Source organism: Neodiprion lecontei, chromosome 2, assembly GCF_021901455.1.
Source record: "Neodiprion lecontei isolate iyNeoLeco1 chromosome 2, iyNeoLeco1.1, whole genome shotgun sequence".
Classification (NCBI taxonomy): Eukaryota; Metazoa; Arthropoda; class Insecta; order Hymenoptera; family Diprionidae; genus Neodiprion; species Neodiprion lecontei.
The window spans coordinates 15,519,181-15,540,459 of NC_060261.1; the positions used below are offsets into that span (position 1 = coordinate 15,519,181).

The following is a 21,279-nucleotide window of genomic DNA, read 5'->3' on the forward strand; positions in this document are numbered from 1 at the left end:
TTTTTGGCGATGAAAAACCCGATTATCAATTAGCCTTCTCGAAACGACGTATACATATACTCAAGTTGACAACGCCGCGCCTGCTCCGTTAGGTAACAATTCACTCCTGTGACCATGTTTAAAGGACGGCAGCAGCCTGTACGAGACTTGACTGATTATTACAACAGTACAGATATGCCGGATACGGTCAAACAACATTTTTTTCGTCTTATATACATATCCTACATTCTTCCGACGTAGCAAATACCATCTAAACTTTGTACACGAGAAATTGATATCATTGAACCGATGAGACTGTTTTTAAAATACTCAGATAATCCCTGGATTTAATCTCAATTAAGTGCGCAGTATCTTCTTCCCTTCACACTTTTTCGCAGTGCGTTGCAAGAACGGATTACTAATTAATTCTGGAATGTTAAACTATTTTCACTAATATGACAAATCATGTTTATGTATAATAATTCGTGTAAGAATTAAACCATACGTGAATCAGATTCAAAACAAACTCAAATCTTCATTTATATTACAATAATTCACATTTGCAGTTTAATGAAATTACATCAGTCCGCATATTTGACGAGAAAAGAATTATTCTAGGTTCTGATTGACTGTGCGGATACAAAGATTTCACTTATACATTGAGTAAGAGAGTTAAATCTTGGTACAGAATGGGCGAGTTGTTCAGACATCCGAATTAAGTCATGATGGAAAACGTAACCTGATTGGGAATCGAACATTGGCAATCAAGGTGCAGCATGCAGTTGGAATGGGTAATTGGTAACACCAACACCCTCTGCATATCGCTCATGGAGTGAGAACAAAGTCGTCCTCTTCTTCCTCGGTGTTTGATTTTCTCCAATTTGGATTCTTAATCGGTCTCATCCGCCTTGTTAGCAGTTTGCTTGCGCGGAGTCAATGCTCATCAATCATCCTGCTTCTCCTTCTCCAAACTTGAATAACTCCCGAACTCTGCCCCGTGAAGCAATCAAGTTTCCATTTCTCGATGCAAAAATCTACCTGTAATTTGATTTCGGAATAGATTGCTTCTATTGGTAAATGGTATAGCTTATAAAAGCTACTAGCTCTATACCGTGCCATCGCTCGACGTTGTACTATTTCACACCCATGCTATTTCCCGCAATTAACACTGATCGTAAGCCCAAGGTCATAACCATAGGTTCTCTGCATTATTTTGCTCCGAGATATGACACTCATGGCACCGTTACAAGTCGCAAGCACAGTTCAAATTTTTCCGTCATTCAAATGCAGTGCGAAATTTTATACTGATGTATCATTCCAGAAGTTTACAGGATGAATAACGAGTTATAAACTTAAGACACAATCGGAGGATCAGTTTCTAGTTGGCCCAAGATGTTCGATAACCTGTTCGTCAGATTCTTTTGTTGCGTAGAAGTGGTTTGCTCGGTTTTTGTCAAAACTCGCGTTATGTCACCAGCGGCTCTTTGTTTGGTCGGGTTGTGAACGTTGGTCCAGAGTCATGTAATTTATCCTTTCAGACCGCTCGAATATTATCCTGTTGATGGCTTAGAGAAACGCATTTTCTGGAAAAAAGCTCGGTCCTCCAAGCTTTATACTTCATATATACGATATTATTACTCCAAGTCTTACGTTGTTGTTTGGGACAAAATCGTTCGTGTGGTTACAGATACGATTTAACGGTATGAAAATATTTCTTTACTCCGCGATAACGATACAGAAGTTTACACTAATATATATATATATAACTGGTAGCGGTTGGACAGTGTGCTACATGTGCCACGAACACTCGTATATTAGTCATAGTTACCGAGGGTCACAGCTAATGTTGTATTGTCACCAAAATTCCGTGCACTAGCACAACACCGGTGTTGCCACATTTATGACCAAAAAACGCTACGCGATCAGGAGAAAGTCCTCAGTCGAGGCTAGCTGTGACTTATTGTTGTGTTATGTTTGGAAAACGATGCAGACGACCGTTATACGATGTATTCTTGATGTTATTTCGTTGATGTGCCGCTTTGGCGAAATTGAGCTATTGTCAATTCGTTCGTTACTTTCTTTGCCAAAAGTTTCTGGCTGATGAAAAAGACCTTTCATGTCACGTGACCGAATCGGTATGCTTGGTATAAGATCAAATTACGAAAATTTTGTCACAGATGCAACTGTGCCGAAGATTTTCGACGGACATCGTAGTTTAAATGTCGAATTTTGGGGTCATAGCAATATACCGATGAAAAATATGTGTAGAATCGAAACATTCGTATGCGAAAAAGCAAACTTGCTGTTGTTAAGATTATCTGCATAGTCATTATTTTTCGCCCGTCGTTGTGCTCTGTTCCGGAGTAAATTATTTTCCTCGAAATTCTTGTAACTTTTATTATACAAAATGTACAAAAATCGACAGCAATCGTGAATTATTAATATGCATTTAATTACGCAGCGTATGTGCACTTTTAAAACATAAATTGTATTCCAATGAATCGGTTTCTATCAATAGGCCTCCGTTTCACAACAAGCTGCAAGTCCACCATCGTGTGGTTATTGCGCACCAGCGTTAATCCGCTTTGTAACACAATATACATGCGAGAAGAACTTGTCTACATCACGACGCAATAGCCGGTGAGAAGAAGCGGAAGTTGTCGATCTAACCTAGCTTAACCTATCTCTTCAGTTCCACATACGCCAAATATATTTATCCATAGTTAGACAATAATTAGTAAATACTTTGTATATAATCGTTAGACTGAATCATGGAATCGTCCACACCACAAAGAGATACAGTCCCAGACTAGGTTTCAAACTTCGGATTTTTTAAGATCCATGAAGAGCGCGCATCGATTATTGAAAGAAATAACTATATCTGGAAAAGTAATGGGAGAAACATGAGCCAGGGCACGTTCTGCGCCTCTTGACGTTTTATCAATTCGGAACCTCGAAATTTCCCAGTTCATGACGTTTAGTGGGCGCCAGACGCGTTGCTTTAGGCTACCTGTTAAGGGTCCCACGCCGAGTGCCTGGCGACTGTAACATAAGCGTCTCTGGACTTTTTATCAACCCTTACTGAACTACACATTGAGATACCTAGCATTGCCTCGCTCCCTCTTGGATTCAGTCCTGGCTGCATAGCCTAATGCATGCATTTTTGAGGCAAAACCATCAGTCTTCATCGAGTATTTACCTAGTAATACATCACTCTATCGGAGCACACTTACACCCATGGTATCAACGACGCGATTCAATGAGTACACTTTTACTCTATTATAATCTTTTTTGGTCAAGTTACTTTGCTCCTTTGAAATTCCCGTTCAGTTATACGTTGACATTTAACCGAGCTATTAGACATATTTCTATTTAATAATTCGAATTTCACATAAAATTACTTGTAACGTTATTAGATTTTAAATAACTTAGGTTGTTTGTTAAATTTTCATTCCATTTACACCCACTAACGAAAATATAATACAAGTGCTTCGTATGAACTCGCTCTTGCTGACAGGTATTTTAAACATTAAATCCTCAATGCTTTTTTGCTGTATTGAACGTAAAAGAGAACATACGTCGATCACGTGATTCGGATGGAATATTTGTTCGAGAAGCATGATTTAACAATGAGCCGATCATCTGATATGAACGGCATAGAAACCGTCTGTGGCGTCTACCACAACTTGTTATAGATGTAACTGAATATATTTTGTGCTGACGGCAAGCTGCAAATTACAACCTATGTGTGGTACAAATTATGGATAACTTATCTTCTGATAAAACAATTTTTGCAAATTATAATTTTATTTCTTATTTTCTTATCGTGTTATCGCGATTTTATTTCGACTTGGCAACATTTTTTCAAATGATCATGTTAATGTAACATCCTGCACGGTGCTTAATTTTTATCCCTCTTTTTATTTTATATAATTCAACAACGGATCTATTGTGTCTTAAGTGATAATTCAGTTATCTGTGCCATAACCTTTGTATTGTTAACAGTTCTCCGTTTTAACTAGCAAATTTAAAGCAAGAGCTGGGAGAATATTATATGCGCGTATTTCCAGATAGCGATTGCCGATAAAATATTTTGGTGAACAATTTGATTCGGTTTTTAATTTCCTCAGCAGGTTATTAAGAAAAAGTAGAAACGATGATGTAGGTACATAGGTATAGATACTTATGATGAAGTAAAATTGCGTTATCGAATAATCCTCACGTGATATTGTATCTGATAAAAAAAGCATACAGTTTAATTAAGATTACATATATGTGTAATAATTATTAACTGCGGGTAAGTTGAATTCTGTTATTATACTACCATTTCGAGCTGTGGTTATTGCAACGTCACGACGATGGCTCATTCCTGCAACCTATAGGTACAAAAGTTTTTATTCGTAATTTTCTCTTATTTGTCCGATTGTAAATATATGTTCAACGTTATATTTACATTTCTACTTCTCTTTCTCTTATTGTGTATATTTTTTTTCATTCTGACTGATCCCTAACCTATAATCTTTCGATCCATAATGGCACTAACATTTATTACTTACGAATTTTGAATTCGTTCATTCACCGAGACACACTTCATCGAACTCATTCCGAAAATCTGTTAATTTGGTATACCAAATATCATTCACATCCAGCATCCGAGCTGAAAATAATGTTCATGAAGAACCGTATTACACTCAAAGCGTAGATGAATCGGTGACCAAACTGCAAACAGAAAGACCTGGCTGCTACCTTATTATTGCCAACCAGTGCTAATTGTTAGTAAAGCTATGTTTAAACCAGCCAGTATGTATGTACAGCCAGGCTTGGCTTTCAGAAGCTGGGGACGGATTTATAGGTTATACCTCAAGTACCTCTTGTATGAATCTCCGGAATATTTCTTAGTATTCTTAGCTGAAAATATGAGAACAAAAGTATGTTGTTGAAGCAAATTTTTTTCGCATTTGCTTTCTCGTTCGTTAAATTACTGCAGATGATTTTTTCTGTATAATTTATTAAAGTATAAATAATGAATTATTCCGTATTTGGCAGCAAGTTACACTATTATATGTGTATAAATGACACTTGTGAATGAATTTATCAGAATAGGTAGATACATTGACTTCCATTGAAACTTTGGAACTATAAATGTCACATAAGTTATACACACATGATTCTATTATTCGTGCTATCTATATCTTTCCCAGTGTTACGCAATATCGTACCTTCTAGTATACATATACTTTTGACTATCTCTATACTTATTTGACACACTTATAGAAATAGCGTCTTGACAATAAATCTCGTAGCTCTGTGGATTCAACGGGATGGACTTTAATCCTACAATTTACATTTCTAAAACTAAACCCAGGCTATTCTATTATGTATACTTACTTTTTCTTCACTTACATAGATCTACCTATCGCTGCTGTAAAAACATTACAAGAGTAGCAAAAATAACGCTGTTATGTGAAATCTGAACTATTTGCTAACATGTGAAGTAACTCTTTTACAATTCAAGAAAACCGAAGGCTGAAACGTTGATCGTCGTGAGTCAAAGTACGGTGAAAAATAATATTTCAACGATCACGGCATTTGATTTACGGATAAAAAATTACGGTTCTAAAGATTCTCGACTCACATCGATTAGCGTTTTCCTCCTTTGAGTTGTATATCTATGTAAAAATTTGATCTCAGGGTGATGGAAAGTTCGCTAAATTAACCTATTTAATATTATCTTTACAGACGCATGGTTTAACCCAGAAAGACTGAACCCCAAAGGTAAGAAACGACGATATATGTGTTGTGTGTGTCTCTTAGAACATCGTAGTACGGAACCTTTCTTTTTCTATGAAATATATTTCCAAGTCTGTATTTCGTAACATTAGTGAACCACAAGTTCACTACTTTTATTTTCCACGTGCATGGTTCATTTCTCTTTTCCATGTGCAATAGGAATTGGAGAGAAAATACTGAAACAAAAGGGATTCACTAAGTTTATTCGATGCTTATCGCCAGCTTGAACTGCTTTGTTGGCTACTTGAAAATCCAAAAGTTTCACCATTATTCTAGCTTTTCACTGTTCATGCACATGTAAAATAATCGAGGTGTGTGTTAATGGCAGTTCTAATGGCAGTTTTTTTTTCTAATTCTTTGTCAAATTTTAACTAATTCTGAGACAGACATTTTTTCTAATCTGTGTAGAGCATCTACTTTTTCTTTTGTTTTTTATTTCAATCAAAAGCATCGATTAGCTTGAAACTGGGTCGAGTATCATTTGCCCGGTCGCTAGACAATTATTATCGATGCAGTTTCCTTGGAATCGTCGATAATGCAGATTGGAACATCGCCAGAATACCAACCAAATTTTGGCGGAAAGATCATTAAGGATAAAGTGATTGAAATACGATTTGTCGCCCATTTGCGATCCGCAGTTTTACCCGCGTCAGCAATTCTGATGCATCGTGAATCCTTTGTTCAAATTGTACTATTGAAATTTCACCTTTCCGACTCACATAATATGAACATACATGCAATTTTTTTTCTATATTACACTTTTGCACTTTGCATCCAGGCAACGTTTTATCATGATTAGTCAGAGCGATTAGTTTATCAATGATAAGTGTCATCGTCACCGCGCATGTTAATGGGGCAAGTAACATAATCGGGTTAGTCACTCGAGCGAAGTCCAGATATTTCAATCTAAACAGATAAATACAGTAGGCATTAATCAAGTCCAATTAATTCAGCAGTATAACAATCAATCAGTTGTAAATTTATTTACGAAAATCAATCATTATCGTTTCAGTTTACAAATTGTTGCACGACAGACGCGAGAAAAATTTACTTAGTACTCAATTGAGACATTTTTCTGGTCTTTTGGTCTTCGCAATGGTTGCTATGCTTAGGAAACCGTGGCGCCATCTGCAGTCACTTGGCGTTATTCCGACTTTAGAAAATATGCTCTCTCGGCAATCTAGCTATTCGCATTTCATTTTGTTACCCGCACTGTTACCACATGACAGAACATAGAGATAGTTTTTTTTCTAGTCTTCGAGAATATTTTGTATACATAATAATATCCGTAGATAATATGGAAGATAATTTTTTAACTACCCGCTCCTCTTTTTACAGAGGAAAAGTAGTAATAATAGAAGTAATTTAAGGCGTGTTTAAGGTCTAGAGAATCACCTCTCACCATTTTTGGATGAAGTGATAATATCTGGAGAATAGGTCAACGGATTTCGATGATTTTGGTCTCAATCGACGTGACTCTTGATCTTAGGTTAGAACTGATGAAATTTGGATTCGAACGGTCTGATAGTATTCGAGTTATTTTAATGATAAAAAAAACATTTCACATGTTTTTTGTCTTATGTCTTATGAGCTCGAAACGCACCCCCGCGGGAAGTTCTTAGGCTGCCCCATGATCAAGGTCAGCCAAAATTACTCGCTTGCTAATACATACCTGACATATAACTTGTATGCAGGATCGATTTGTATTCACAATAGTAATAACTAAAATTCCTTTCACGAGTTACGTTCGAATCTTAATATAAATCGTTATTTTTGGTAGGCTTATCGATCTGTTATCTCCTTCAAATTTGATATCGAGATTATTGTTGTGATAGGCATAATTGCGAAAATCAGAATCATACTTCTGATCAACAAGGTTCCTGGTTCTTTATTACATCGTCACTCAGTTTATAATTAAATCGTGCGTTACGTAATTTAACGTATAAATTATCACCAGTCGAAATACTCGATTATCTGTACAACCAGGAAGTTGAAAAAAGTGTTCCAGAAAATTACAAATAGAATTTTCTCAATAAAGAAGCAGTAGTTTTAAATAGTATAACTAAATTACCGGTAGACAGAAAAATAAATAATTACTGCTCATTTTAGATGAAATAATAATCTGTAAATTTATCTATAATATATAACAGGTAAAAGGAATATGTCAACATGTATGATATATATTAGTAGTTATAATATAATTAACAGTTATAATATATTTAGGATAGAGGAATTCCGATTTCCTTTTAATAAAAAACAGACCATGCGCCCGTGAAGCGTTAATTTCCGATTTTCAACCCTCTGACAGTCTTCAAGTTTGCCGGAGATTCGGTCACCGAAGAGAACCCGGACTTTCGCCTTACTTTAGCCCCAAACAAGTACCGCCCATCGTTTTGTTCACGCACGCACTACTAGCAAAGAAGAGACTTAGCAGAGGTTCGTGGCCTGGGCAAATGGCGGCCGCAGACAGTGTCGGATGAGCTGCAGCAGGTAGAAGAAGACCGTAAAGCCCGCAAGTGTCGTTCGCAATCTGCGGATTCCAAAGTTCTAGCGTTGGTTTGCCTCGCCTCGGTTAAACTAAATATAACTCGACGTTGCCAGGAACGTTGGTAATCTGCCAATTCCTCGTGCGGATCAAACTAGGGGTGCCTAATTCTTTGCCGGGAGTCGCTTTTCGCTGCCGGTCGATCCCAGCCCGTGGCTCTAAATCTGTGCCCTATTAAGCTTTGTTTTCAAGTTGAGGTGCTGCTGATTTCGCGCCGGAAATTGCCGGTGAAAGACTGTATTATCCATATTCTTGTACCATTGTGAGACAATCCCTTTTGTGCGGTTTCGTGCCTTCGACATGGCTATCACTAAACCGGAGCGTAAGTAACACCACTTTCATATTCTTGATTTTCGCCTTGTAAAATTTCATGGCGCAGCGATAATTTTCTTCGAAACCGTGGTGTGAACAGATTATTTTATAAGCTCATCAATGAGCAGGTTATACGGTAGAATCTCTATTTCTTCACTTCCATTCCCCCACATGCTCTTTGTTCCAAGCCTCTTTCCTTCTCATGACCATTCCAATCATGATTCATTGAACAGGAGCCGTTGATGATATCATAGTTGGGAATAAATTTTTAGTACCGTAAGTGCCATTCTACAGAGTACTGGGTTCACAGTTTTCCGACTGTAATAATGGAACGTTTGACTCGTTACTAGACAGTAATCATCGATCAAAATCGATCTCGTTGGAGTTGAATCATGTCGATTTCTCAGTGGCATGGATTCGACACTATAAAATGTGCGTACTTTTGGAAGGAACAAACGCCTTTGTTCAATTTGAAAAGCCACTCGTGAGGATCTTCCCGATACATCATGTATCTAACACTTATCTCTCCACTTGCAAAGTTACTGTGCTGAGGATGTGATGGCTGCCATGCCAGCTGAAATATCCTGCTTTTTTTGATCTTGTCGTTGATGGCGTATGGCTTCGGGTTATGAGTAGGCGACGTTAGCGAGCAGAGGATTAGAGATCCAAACTGTTGGAAAGAATCTGGCTATCTGCATAGGCTTCTCGGCGTTGAATAACTACACGGCCGGTTTTGTCAATTATATGTCTCCACTCTCTACAACGTCTATTTTTGCTTTTGCACGATTAAACATTTTCAATTTTACTCCGTTTATTTTGGGGACCCTACAGCGGCTACCGCTGTTATATAACACGGCTAACCTATAACTGCAGAAGCTTGAACAGGCTTAGAGCCCGGTCTAATTCACGTGCTTAAATCGTGGCGAAGTTGTAGAAGAATCTTTTTTCATTTTGACATCTGAGAGAAAGCTGCTCTTCTTGTTGGTTGAACTGTACGGTTATCAAATTACTCACAGTTTTGCAAGTGACTTCATCGTGATTCCCTGAAAGTAACGTTTTGCAGAATTATTGAACTATTAAAAGGTGGAATAACTTCTTCCAATGTTTGCGTGCCGCAAAATATGTTCATGGATTAATTTTGTTAGAAATTATTGGGGTAGAAAATCAGTTTATGACATTGGATTTCGAATGGTCATTGACAGATCAGATTTGTTACAGCTTTCGAGTGATACGTAGGATTCGACGTGTAATGTTGTCTCGAGCTGGATCACAGCCAATCCAGGAAGCTTGAAGTATTCCCACACAGAGCAGACGCGATTGCTCTAATTGCGTTTATAATTAGCGAACGTCTAGCCAGTGTTAAGTCGGTGATGAAGATTCGACGAGTCATTTTTCAATCCAAAAAACTATCAACGATCGACTTACTGACTGACACACTCACAATCAGTCTAGTTGCGTATCGTCCGATAAAACAGTGCCTTATCTTCGTTTTCAGTTTTACAGAAAAAGAATATTCAGAATAAAACTTGTACGAGTTGGAAACAATTTTTCGTTTTCAGAAAATACGTTGCAATCACATTCCCAGATAGTGCAGGAAATAATGCGGGGTTCTCTGTATTGTTTGATATTGGAGAAGGGATTACAGTATATGCAGGTCAAGTACTCAATACACTATTTTATCTGGGCAACGAATTCGAGCCAACCTGTGTCAACCTTTCAAACACCTGGTTTGAAATTTTTTGCTATTTCTTCTTCCTTCTTGTAGGGTTGATAATTTTACGCCAAACGTCTTCCCCTTTGTTTCCAGTTGCCGTGTCCCTTGCCACGTCGCTGTTTTTCGCAAATTTTGGTAGTCCTAAAATGTTAGGTGCCTGTCCAGAGCCTTTTGCGATAAGATGCAAGTAATTTTGCGTTATATAGTAGCTTTTTTCGTAAATTTCTTATGAATGACGCGTCTTTCATGAATTTTATTCTCATGATTTGATGGGGCAGCAATAGCATGATTTGAAATAATGTAAATTTGTGGATTTTGCTCAAACTTTTCTATTTTAAGGGGCTTGTCCTGGCAGCGATACAGTCGTACAAGCACGTGTGTCGAATCACCGCATTGCGGCATAGTATATTGTGTAACAAGGAGGCAAATTCTGCTTTTCGGGCCGAGCGTAAGTTTGTAACACGAGTCGTAAGTGAGCACGCATACGAGCCGAAGGCGAATATTGCAAATACGCCAGGCGAAAATACTTTTGTCTACTTGTTGCACACGATTCTTTCTGTAACAAGAGTATGTTACACGTTTTTTCGCGAAGCACAAAGTTGAGGTTAGGGTCGCGTAATGTCAGATGTAGTCGCGACAGCGCATGCGCGGAATACAGAGAAGACCATTTTTAACTCCTAGGACTTGAAAGTGGTCTTTTCAATACTCCACGGATGCGCATTCGCAGACTCACTCGATCGTCATAGAAACGGGTACTTTATGTAGGAAAACACGCATGGAAAAACGTGCAAAACATGCTCGCGTTGTACAAACATATTGTCAACTCAGTTCTCGGGTTTTATTATATTCACGTAGTCACGTGTCTTGAACTACTCTGCACAAAAAGATAAAGTACATTTTTTTCCTCCGCATCATTCATTATCTTCGACCCATGTCGATAAAATATATTCTGACTTTACACGATTCCAAACCTTATAATATCCATACTTGAACTTGTCAATGTTTTCGTAAATGGCATCAGGACATAAAACAATATTTTATATCTATATTTGTATTTTTGAGGTTAAGTTCCTTATATCAAATCGTTAAAATTGGGTTTTTTTGTTCAATCGTTTCACGAGAGATGCAACATTGAGTTAAATACAGGTGCAAATTCGAAACAAACCCAATTGAAAGTAAAGTAGCTGGTATTTCAAACAATAAAATGATTTTTCTCTATGTTGTAATAAATTCTACATATTCAGTCTTTGTAACTGATTGACGAGACAGTTCGAAACCTGGAGTGAATATTCAACTTTCATCGTCAGTAATTTTTCCCGATTGACGTTTCATCTTCTGAACGAGGTCGAATATTTATTTTCTCCAAGTTCGTTTATTCAGCTTCAGGCAAGATGTAAAGGTGCCACAGAAATATCGTACGATTGACAATTACCTCCATGATGCGAGAAGATTTTGCTCATGCACTCATTCCGGAACTGACAAGACTCGGTGTATATCGAGAGACGCGTGGTCGTAGCTGGGTCACGTGACGATGTAAAAAAGACACGTGGCCCACGTGACGCCAACCGGTCGACCCGGTCCGTTTGAACTGCGATGCAACCGCCCCGGCACCGCTTCGAACCGTTGACGTCGAACAATTCGAACGTTCGGATTCGAAACGGCCAAAGGGTGGGGCGCTCAGCGATGAACAGCATCGCCACTTGCGGTCCGACCGTCAACCAGCAACGCCACGGTTTTCATTAACCGGCTATTTAGTCTCTCGACATACCTGCACGATCGGTAGTGTTTGTAGAATCATTCATTCTTGTGCACTAAAACCGCGTCAACATGGTGCGGAAGAACTTGTCTAGGCAGCCTGTGCATGTCTTGCCGGAAAGAGGACCCGGTGAGTGTCTTTCATTTTCTACATCTTCCTCGATTTTTATTAACTAATTTTTTTCACTACTCCGTGTCCTCCGGCATTTTTACATCTCTAACCACTTTCTTTTTATTCATTTCCTCACGTTCTCGCGCGCCATGCGTCCGAACATATGGTGGTCAATGCTCGACTCACGTTATAATCTTTCTCTGATAAAGTTTTTCAACGACGAAATTATTCTTAACCACATCTCCGGCCATTCGTCCATCGAATTTCATTTTCTGCAGCGTTTCAGTTCCGAAATCTAATCCATGGAGATCACAGTTCTTACCTTTCTATAGTACAGTAACAAAGGTTCCGACCATTCTGATGTCAAAACATTCATCGAAAGTTAGTTTTATTCAAGAATTCTAAATCTATCCGATGAAATGATATCAAAGAATTTCGCGCATTATACATATTCGATAAATTCGAAAACGGATTGGTCAATTTCTCTACAACTTACAATTGACATGATAAAGGATGCTTATTATTATTTTATATCTTGCACTTTCGATTTTTGATTGCAACTCCCTAAGTCAACTTTCACAGTTGCTTTACAGATAAGTCCGTGGTAACATATGTTGGGATCAAATACCTGCGCCTGCAATTGCCACGTTCTTGTCAATGTTCATTATAAATGCGAATTGGGGCAGTAGTTGTAAATATACACTAGTTATAAAGAGGTTCGCACGTCAGTGGTGATGATTGATTGGTTCGGTTATTTTTCTTTTCACACTTTCTTTTTTTGTTTCTTCTGGCTTTCTTCCGCTAATTGTCGCTTTCATCTTACAATTTCTTTTCAACTTGTCATTTTGGATCATTTTCTATTTAGCTTCCAACGTTTTTTTGTTATACATTAGGAAGTTGTCGAAGGTAAAAATTTCTTACATCTCAAATCTCACTCGAATCTTGTCATCTGTTTATACGTAATCGCTCAAATCAGGCAATTCATATTTGTTCGGGTTAGTAAAAAGAGATAACTTTTTCAGTATTCTCGTATTTCACGGTGTATCACTTTCACTGATTGTCACCATCACGTGTAGCTCTGATCTAGGTTGTCTAATAGTTATTTGATCTCACCAGCTCTGCGGCCTTCACGGTCGTCTCGTATTTGTGCATTATGAATGGAGGAACGGAAGATCAAGTGTTGGATTGAAAAAATTTAGAGTTCGTATATCGTAACATTGGTGAATTAGGATTAGGTGCAACATAAACCACCTGATTACTTATTTCGTTTCTGATTATTCAATACTCACCAACTTCTGAGCGACAAAAATGAAAACCAAAACTTTCTATAATCACTGTATGAACAAGATGTTCTGCTCTTGGCACAGGTTTAAGTGATTCTTCAGAATGTGTAGAACCTTAGTATTTTTATTTCTATGATTATTAATTGTACAATTCAAATTTCGAACGTAGTCGAACGTCACATCCTCAATTCTGACAATAAGATTCTACACTGAGAAAAGAGTTTACATACTGTTAACAAACGTCTATTTTGATATGGCGAAATAAAGGTTTCATTATTGTTATCAACTTTTAGTTGAGCTAGATATGATTTTTTACCTATTAACAAAATTCTATCGATCATTATTTGCCTTGAGTAAAATTTGATAATAATAACGAAACATCTATTTCGCCGTATCCAAATGTTAACAGTAAATAAAATCTGTTCTCAGTGTAACTCATACATATTCAGGTATAATGATAAACCGTTAAGAACACTGGAGAACCAGTTCCACTGGCTACGAATGAACTTCTCCATACGCTGCGGATATATAGCAATTGCATATATTATAAACTGGGATCGCCATATGTTACACGGTTATTTTTATTGATTTCAATAATTTTCTACCGTCTAAATGTATTATGAATAGAAATTCGTTCAATCATCATCATTATGTTTATAACATCGACAATAGTTGGTATATCAGTTCAATTCGTGCCTCTTACTTGTGTTTGGCATCCAAACGGGTAGCAAAAATTATAACAAATAAAATTAATCAAATGAAGGATTAAAGTCTACAGCTGGCAAGACGTTGACGTCAGTATACAAATACAAAATTACTTTATGTGGGCAACTCGGAGACGTTTAATTATATTTTAGGTATTTTCAAGCAACCCGGGTTAACTGGTACCGGAAATTTGGAGAGTATTCAAATTCGGACCTTGTATTTTTTCTCCCGGATAGACAATTAATCGGTTCTACAACGAAGGCCTTATTAGACAATTCTGTTGACAATTAACCGGGCTGTGCTTATAGCGAGGTAAAATCGCTATTAGTCTCTACTCTCGCTGGGTCTTAAAATACGCCGACCATTCGACCTTGCGACGCCTTCAGCGTCCCGGCAGTTTCGTGTAATACCAACCAACGTGGGCGACTGCACGTCGGCGTCCCCCAGGAGGAAATATTCCTGTGGTTATCTTACCGGCGACAAAAACCAGCTAGGCTTTGTCGTTGGGTCGAAAAGAAGAATCGGTGACTCAATCTTCGAGCGTTTCTGTCGTTGGTAGAAAACCCTGTCGTTTTATTCAGGGAGACGCACGATCAGTCGGTTTAGCTCAATCACGCTGAAATATTTCGGATCAATTTAAGGGTTTCAAGGAGTGATTAAAAACGAAAAAAAATCGAAACAAAGAAATTTCCATTTAATACACAGACTGTGAATACGAAAAGATAATTCTGGAACTTAGCATCCGGTAGCTGATGTCACCTGCAGACTGTAAAACTAGGGTCACGTGTGTAGCACGTGTTACGTCATTCCTGAAGGATATTCATTGGCTTGGTATTACAAGTAGTAGAATAGTTATGGCAGAGCGTCATAACGGCACGGAATAAACTTTAATTCACAGAAATATAGGCGAATTTTTAACGCTAAAATTTCCTTCAGCTGTTGCTGAAATGCTTTCAACAGAACTTTGAATGTATCGAATATCAAAAAATATGTAATTAAATAACATGATACACTAGGGTGTTTCGGAAAAAATCTTATTCTACTAAATTAAAAGTTCACATTAAATTATAACTATGTTATGAGATTAAATTAATAATGAAAAAGTCGCCAGATACACTTGTCAAACATCAACTGGAGACATAATATTACAAGTGTGGGGTCTTCTCTGTGACGTAAATTGATATTATGATTGATATAAGCAATAAAAAAACATTTTTTTAGAACCATAAACTCAGAAAAATGTAAAAAAGTTAAAAATCAACCGAGCGAAATCTTCCACATAACGTAAAACGCTCATCTTTTCACAGAATCTTTCTTTTAACCTAAACAAACTTTTTAGGTTGTGTCATGGTTGAAAATAGCAAATTATTTTTTTTCGAAACATCCTGTTACATACACTTCAAAACCCAATGAAAAGGGTACTCGGAAAACATTAAATTTTTAGTCGACTTTAGCAATGTATTTCTACACTGCGTCACTTCATGTAGGTATTCGTCACAAACACAATTCCATGTCTTGGAACTATGAAAGGTCGGAACAGGGATGCCCTCAGAGGTACATGTGGTGGAGAAAAGAGTAAAAGTAACTCATTCTGCGGTTGTCAACAGATTAAGGATAAGAAAGCCGCTAAGAATAGCCGCTTCGCAGCGAACAATCTCAATATATGGTTAAATCTTTTAAGCTTCGCAACTCTTCCTTTCTAAGGCATATATAAACAGTAACCATTTGTTTCATGACGCGACTCATTTTCGGTTTCGTTACAACGTTAGTGGATGCAGTCCAAAGAGCATAATTCGAAACTGCGGCCATAAAAATTGCAAAGATTATTTATAGGTCTGGCGATATCAACTTTTCACTTCTGCGACCTGTTTTTACATATGATCATGCGTCTTGAACGACTGCTGGATCAGCGAAACGTTGCAATGATGTGAGATAAACGGGAGCATGAAAAGTCGAACGCGATAGCAATTGAGACGAGTTGAAGAAAGCATTGCTAACTCAAAACGAGTACAATTAAGTTGAATGTTGATCGTAAAGTATTGTGTTTTCATTTTCAGTTGAGGCCCTGATCTACTGGCGCGACCCTAAGAAGTCTGGAATCGTATTCGGCGTGACTCTTGGAGTGCTCCTGTCTCTAGCCTACTTCAGTCTAATCAGCGTGCTGGCCTATATCTCCCTCATCACCCTGACCGGTACAGTCGCTTTCCGCGTATACAAAACTGTCCTGCAAGCAGTTCAGAAGACATCAGATGGGCATCCTTTCAAGTGAGCGTCGGAATGGGTTGATGTTATTCAGGGAAGGAATTCCCGCGGCGGAATGGAAGATATTGAAAGACTCTTTTTTCCAGGGACGTTTTGGATGTCGACCTCAATGTGCCAGCTGAAAAAGTCCACGACATCGCTGACGTTGCAGTTGCTCACGCAAATGCCGCCATTGCTGAATTGCGCAGACTCTTTCTAGTTGAGGATCTGGTCGATTCCCTCAAGTTCGGTGTTCTTTTGTGGTGCCTCACTTACCTCGGTGCTTGGTTCAATGGCATGACCCTTATCATCATCGGTGAGTTTTAACGACATCATCCACTGGTAGCTTTTGCCCCCTTGAAGGTAAATTAATTATCCGATTATCGACCGAATAGGACCGAATATCGTTTGGATAATCGAAAATTCGCATATCCGAATAGCACTATTCCGTTGGAGAAAAACGCTGATACGATGAAAGTGATAGAATATATTTACGTAAAACCGATTGACGTGTCAAAAGTACATTTTATCTATTTCTCTGGGACAAAGAAAAGGATTTCCTTCTGCTTCACAATGTCAGCTCATATATAACAAGATGTAAAATTCCATCTTAAGTCTTGTTTTTGCATAGCTCTGCAACGGATGAAAACTAATCGCCATTCAGATAACCGACGGTTCGAATAGTCGATGTTCTACTGTATTGGCTGTTAACTTTATTACCAAGCCAGGAGGAAAATGTTTTCTTCGAGTACATACATGTGCAAATGAATTAACCATATATATCTAAGATACACTTGACTTGGATCGTTGTGAAAACAATGTAAAGTTGACACACTAATTTTATAGCATTTTAAACGTTTTTTCAGGTGTGGTCGCTCTGTTCACGTTGCCGAAAGTCTATGAGACGAACAAGACGCAGATCGACCAGAACATCGAACTTGTTCGTGGAAAGATTAACGATCTAACTTCCAAGTACGTATCTTTCATCGAATTCTTGTTCTGAACCTTAAATGAATGAGGTTTATACCAAATGGTGTGGCAAATTTTTATTCATATTTTTGTTTAGTTTGTACTTGTTCGATTCAGAGGTAATACACTAGACTACGACAATCCATTTTACAACGGTTATCACTGTGATCTGTAATAATCTGATAAAAATATAAGCCGAATTTTTGGTAATCCGCGCATCGGTGAAAGTGGGGCAAACAAGTCACAGGTTGTGGCGCAAAATGAGAGTCTGGTGGAAAAATGGAACAGTGATGCAAAATGCGGTCTTGGATGAAATTGGACCTTGTGAAAATTGTACAAAGTCCAATTTGTTCGAAGGAAAAAACATTTTACCCCGCTTTCTCCAAATTCGACAAAACTTTGACAAGTTTATTTTCAATTGATTGGAAAGTCAACCTAACGCTGCCTGAAGTAATTTTATTTGATAGCGAATCTGCATATCCTCTCTTTTTCATCCATCACTGGACATCGAAGGCTTTTGAAAATCGGTATCACGAATCAAAATCTTCTTCCTGCATAGGTGGAATACAACGTACAGATACGTGTTCGGTTCCAGCGATAATCTAGCTTCCCAAAATCCCGAGGATTCCAACCCTCCCGTTTCCTTCCTACCATCAACCATTTTCTCGTTGGCTGAGAACCTTGAAGAGAATTCTTCGCCACTCGCCAGTCATGATGAAAAAGATATCCTTTGCCAAAGCGTTGATCGGGTTTTTCAGAAGCAGATGACAGCGGCTTTCAACCGTCTGATCACTACGGCGAAGTTGTGCGACGACGAGTAGGCCATTTTTTTCATCGTTTTACGCTCTCATCGCTCTAATTAAACTGGCTTATTACTGTTTTAAAGTTTCATAATTTCGTCTAGTCGAAGTCAAGTTTTGTTAAAACCCTGACGGACTGTTAGGCGTTAGGAATCTTGCACCAGGTTTTGCCAAACCTTATCAAGTTGATTATTATTGTTTTACAGAGTGAAGGCAGCCATCCCTATTGGCAAGAAGTCCGAGCCAACGAAGGAGGAGTAATGAATTGAAGGGGGGAGGATAATTCATCGAGAGTGCGAATTCAAACGAAGGAGTCGCTAAGTGTGCGTTGTGTGTTGCGTGTATGCTTGTGTGAATGTATGTGAGGGTGCGAGACAAAGCGAGGAAGGAGAACCTTCAAAACGTAAAGTTGGGGCTCCAACGATGAGGAACAGTAAGCAATGCTTGAGTAGAAGATGGAGGAAAAGAGTGGAGCGAAGAAGAAAACCTTGAGGACGAAATTCGCGAGAAACGAAAATGGTTTAACCCATTGAGATGGCTCTTGAGAAAATCGAAGATCGGCGGGGGGCAGAAGAAGAAGAAGAAGAATGCAGCCAAGTCAACGTTGTTTTGGCCCGCGCATATATATGATATCTAAATATATGTATACATATGTATATTCCTCGAAGAATATGTGAAAAAAGAAAAGGAAAAAAATTAAATTATAACAAGTAATGAAGTATCGTAGCGATTCATTAATTAATTAATTATCAACACTTATTCGTTGTTTATGGTGGTAACATACACATATATATATATATATATATATATTATATATATATAAAATTAGAGAGCTATAAACCGCGATTGGGGATAATTTTAACAATTATACAATATATACGTCTTCTTTAACGATTTTATCTTCCTCAATATAGGGTAAAAACCCTAATTTTGCGACAATTTTTAATTGATCAAATTATCATTACAGGTATTTATTATCTGTCCTACTTCGAAAACATCTTTTTTTTTTTTCTTGTCTTGCTCTTCTCCGTACCTAATTATTACTCTCTTACACACTATAACCAAATTCCCTCACTACTCCTCCTTTCCACCCTGCATGCCCCATAATAAAATTCATCGCACCGTCACGACCACTTGAAGAGGAAAAAAAAATGGAAAATAATTGAAACAAATAATCATGTATTATAAGATGATATATAAGAAAGTTAAGTACACTCCTTTTTACGCAACTAAAAGAAGCTATTTAAACTTAGGAGAATTATTATTATTATGTCCCTATATATATATTGACGCGTTGTATACATCAAAAGCTTATGCCGCATGCTACGCGTCCGCGACTGTGTTAAATATATGCGTTTCCACCTTCTTATATGATCGAAATCCAGCGTAAACGCGCCTGACGAAATTGTGTTTTTTTTTCCTCTTTTCTTTCCTAATTTTTATCGGTAGTTCTTAAGACATTATATTATATATCGATCGAGCGTCACCGAGTTTTATTTGTTATAACAAGAAAGAAAAGCAAGAGTAAATAAACAAAATGAATTTAAAAGGAAAAAAAAATTGGCGAGTCAATATATCTCCTTATATACATTCTTATTATTATTGTTATTATTATTATTATCATCATTATTATATTATGAGCGTTGCGAATTAATAGTTTTTATTATTATTACGAATTATGGTGAAAATGATTATTATTATTATTATTATTATTACGAATTATTATTAATATAACTATAGATATACACACGTAATATATAAATGAAGTAAATATTGAATTATAACGACAAAAATAAACATGTGTATACATATGTTTATACATATATACACACATATATATATATACATATATTTATATTTATTACGGTAAACGATGAAGATACAACTTTACATTATATATATATATATATGAATATATATATACATATATAAATATACACATATGTATGTGTATAAATGAATTTACTATCTATGTATAATAATGTTGCGACCACGTGTTTTGATGGAAGAAAAATAACAAGAAAAGAAAAAAAAAAGTTTACAGCAAAGTGTTATAAGAATTTGAATTGTAATACGCGTACTGCTTCTTGACGTCTCATTACTGCATCTGCATCTGCATCTGCACGGTTAATTTATAAATAAACGATATTGATAATAATGATTGTTGCGATTATTATTATTATTATTATTATTGTTAATATTTTTAAAAAAATCTTTTCTTTAACTACGGCTGTATAACATGTATGGATAATTCCAAAGATAACGAAATCGCGAGCAAATTGTTCTGAAATTTTTTTAATGAAGTCGATTCTTGAACCCGCAATTTCGAAAATCGCTTTACAGACAGTTTTTGATTTCGTAGGCTGTAGTACCACCTACAATGAAATCTGAATGTCGTTAGTGTTGGCGTATAAACTTTCCGATAGATTTTTTCACAATGTGTGCCTGGTACGTTTATTTTAGAAGTATAGAGTCGAGTGCTGATTAATGGGTGCAATGACCCACGTGCTTGAAAACGAACGACGTCTATTTGTGCGATTTCATCTTGTGTCTCTGGTAATACCGCGAAAATTGATTTCGCATTTCTCCGCAGCTTTAACAGATTCTTATTCTCCCGGTGAACGCAACGCGGCGCTCAATTCAGCGAAAGTAATTAAATTTAGAATATATTTCTATATTTAAGTATTGATATATTTAGGTTACATAAACCGATGAAATTCATTCAACGCTGTATCCCTCGAGTATGAGCCGAGGTTCTACAGAGGTCACCTAAGGTCGCTCGAACAACCTTGTCAAGAACTTTAACATCGGATCCGGAAAAAGATTGGAACTCTATAACAATGCTGTACAACTTCATATTTTACGCTTTAGATCATATTTTTATCTAAAAGTGAATAACAGCCACCAATGACAGAAAACGAATAAGAAAATAATAAGTCATGTAGCGGTATTATAAAAATAGGTGAAGTTCTGAGTGGTAGATCAATCCGGCTGAAAACAGTTCAGTGACAAGTCTCACGCTGCTTTTGTTGCAATAACGTACTGTTGTATTCATCATACACCGCACCGTACCT

The 21,279-nt window shown here is 37.3% G+C and overlaps 1 protein-coding gene and 1 long non-coding RNA gene across 8 annotated transcripts in view; one reads left to right on the forward strand and one right to left on the reverse strand.

Moving 5' to 3' along the window:
- The window catches only part of LOC107221355 (reticulon-1-A), a 45,914-nt gene extending 25,551 nt beyond the window's left edge, over nucleotides 1-20,363 (forward strand). For 2 of the 6 annotated variants that reach the window (XM_015660306.2, XM_015660307.2), the window contains exons 2-6: nucleotides 5,719-5,754; nucleotides 16,253-16,460; nucleotides 16,544-16,752; nucleotides 17,303-17,408; nucleotides 18,412-20,363. In XM_015660306.2, the coding sequence (XP_015515792.2) occupies nucleotides 5,719-5,754; nucleotides 16,253-16,460; nucleotides 16,544-16,752; nucleotides 17,303-17,408; nucleotides 18,412-18,466 (614 nt within the window). In that variant the 3' untranslated portion in view covers nucleotides 18,467-20,363. Of the gene's footprint in view, nucleotides 1-5,718; nucleotides 5,755-8,494; nucleotides 8,637-12,035; nucleotides 12,226-16,252; nucleotides 16,461-16,543; nucleotides 16,753-17,302; nucleotides 17,409-18,411 lie in introns of those variants that run through there. The other 4 variants (XM_046730407.1, XM_015660308.2, XM_015660311.2 and 1 more) reach the window with 3 other exon arrangements.
- LOC124292728 lies at nucleotides 508-10,567 on the reverse strand. 2 transcript variants are annotated; one of them, XR_006902635.1, is made up of 3 exons: nucleotides 4,536-4,710; nucleotides 4,304-4,355; nucleotides 508-1,017 (listed from the first exon to the last, which is right to left on the reverse strand). It is a non-coding gene; the product is annotated as an uncharacterized LOC124292728 (long non-coding RNA). The 2 variants fall into 2 exon arrangements; XR_006902636.1 differs by lacking the exons at nucleotides 4,304-4,355; nucleotides 4,536-4,710 and adding exons at nucleotides 8,032-9,669; nucleotides 10,330-10,567 and having other exon boundaries at nucleotides 510-1,017.
- Nucleotides 20,364-21,279: the final 916 nt, after the last annotated feature.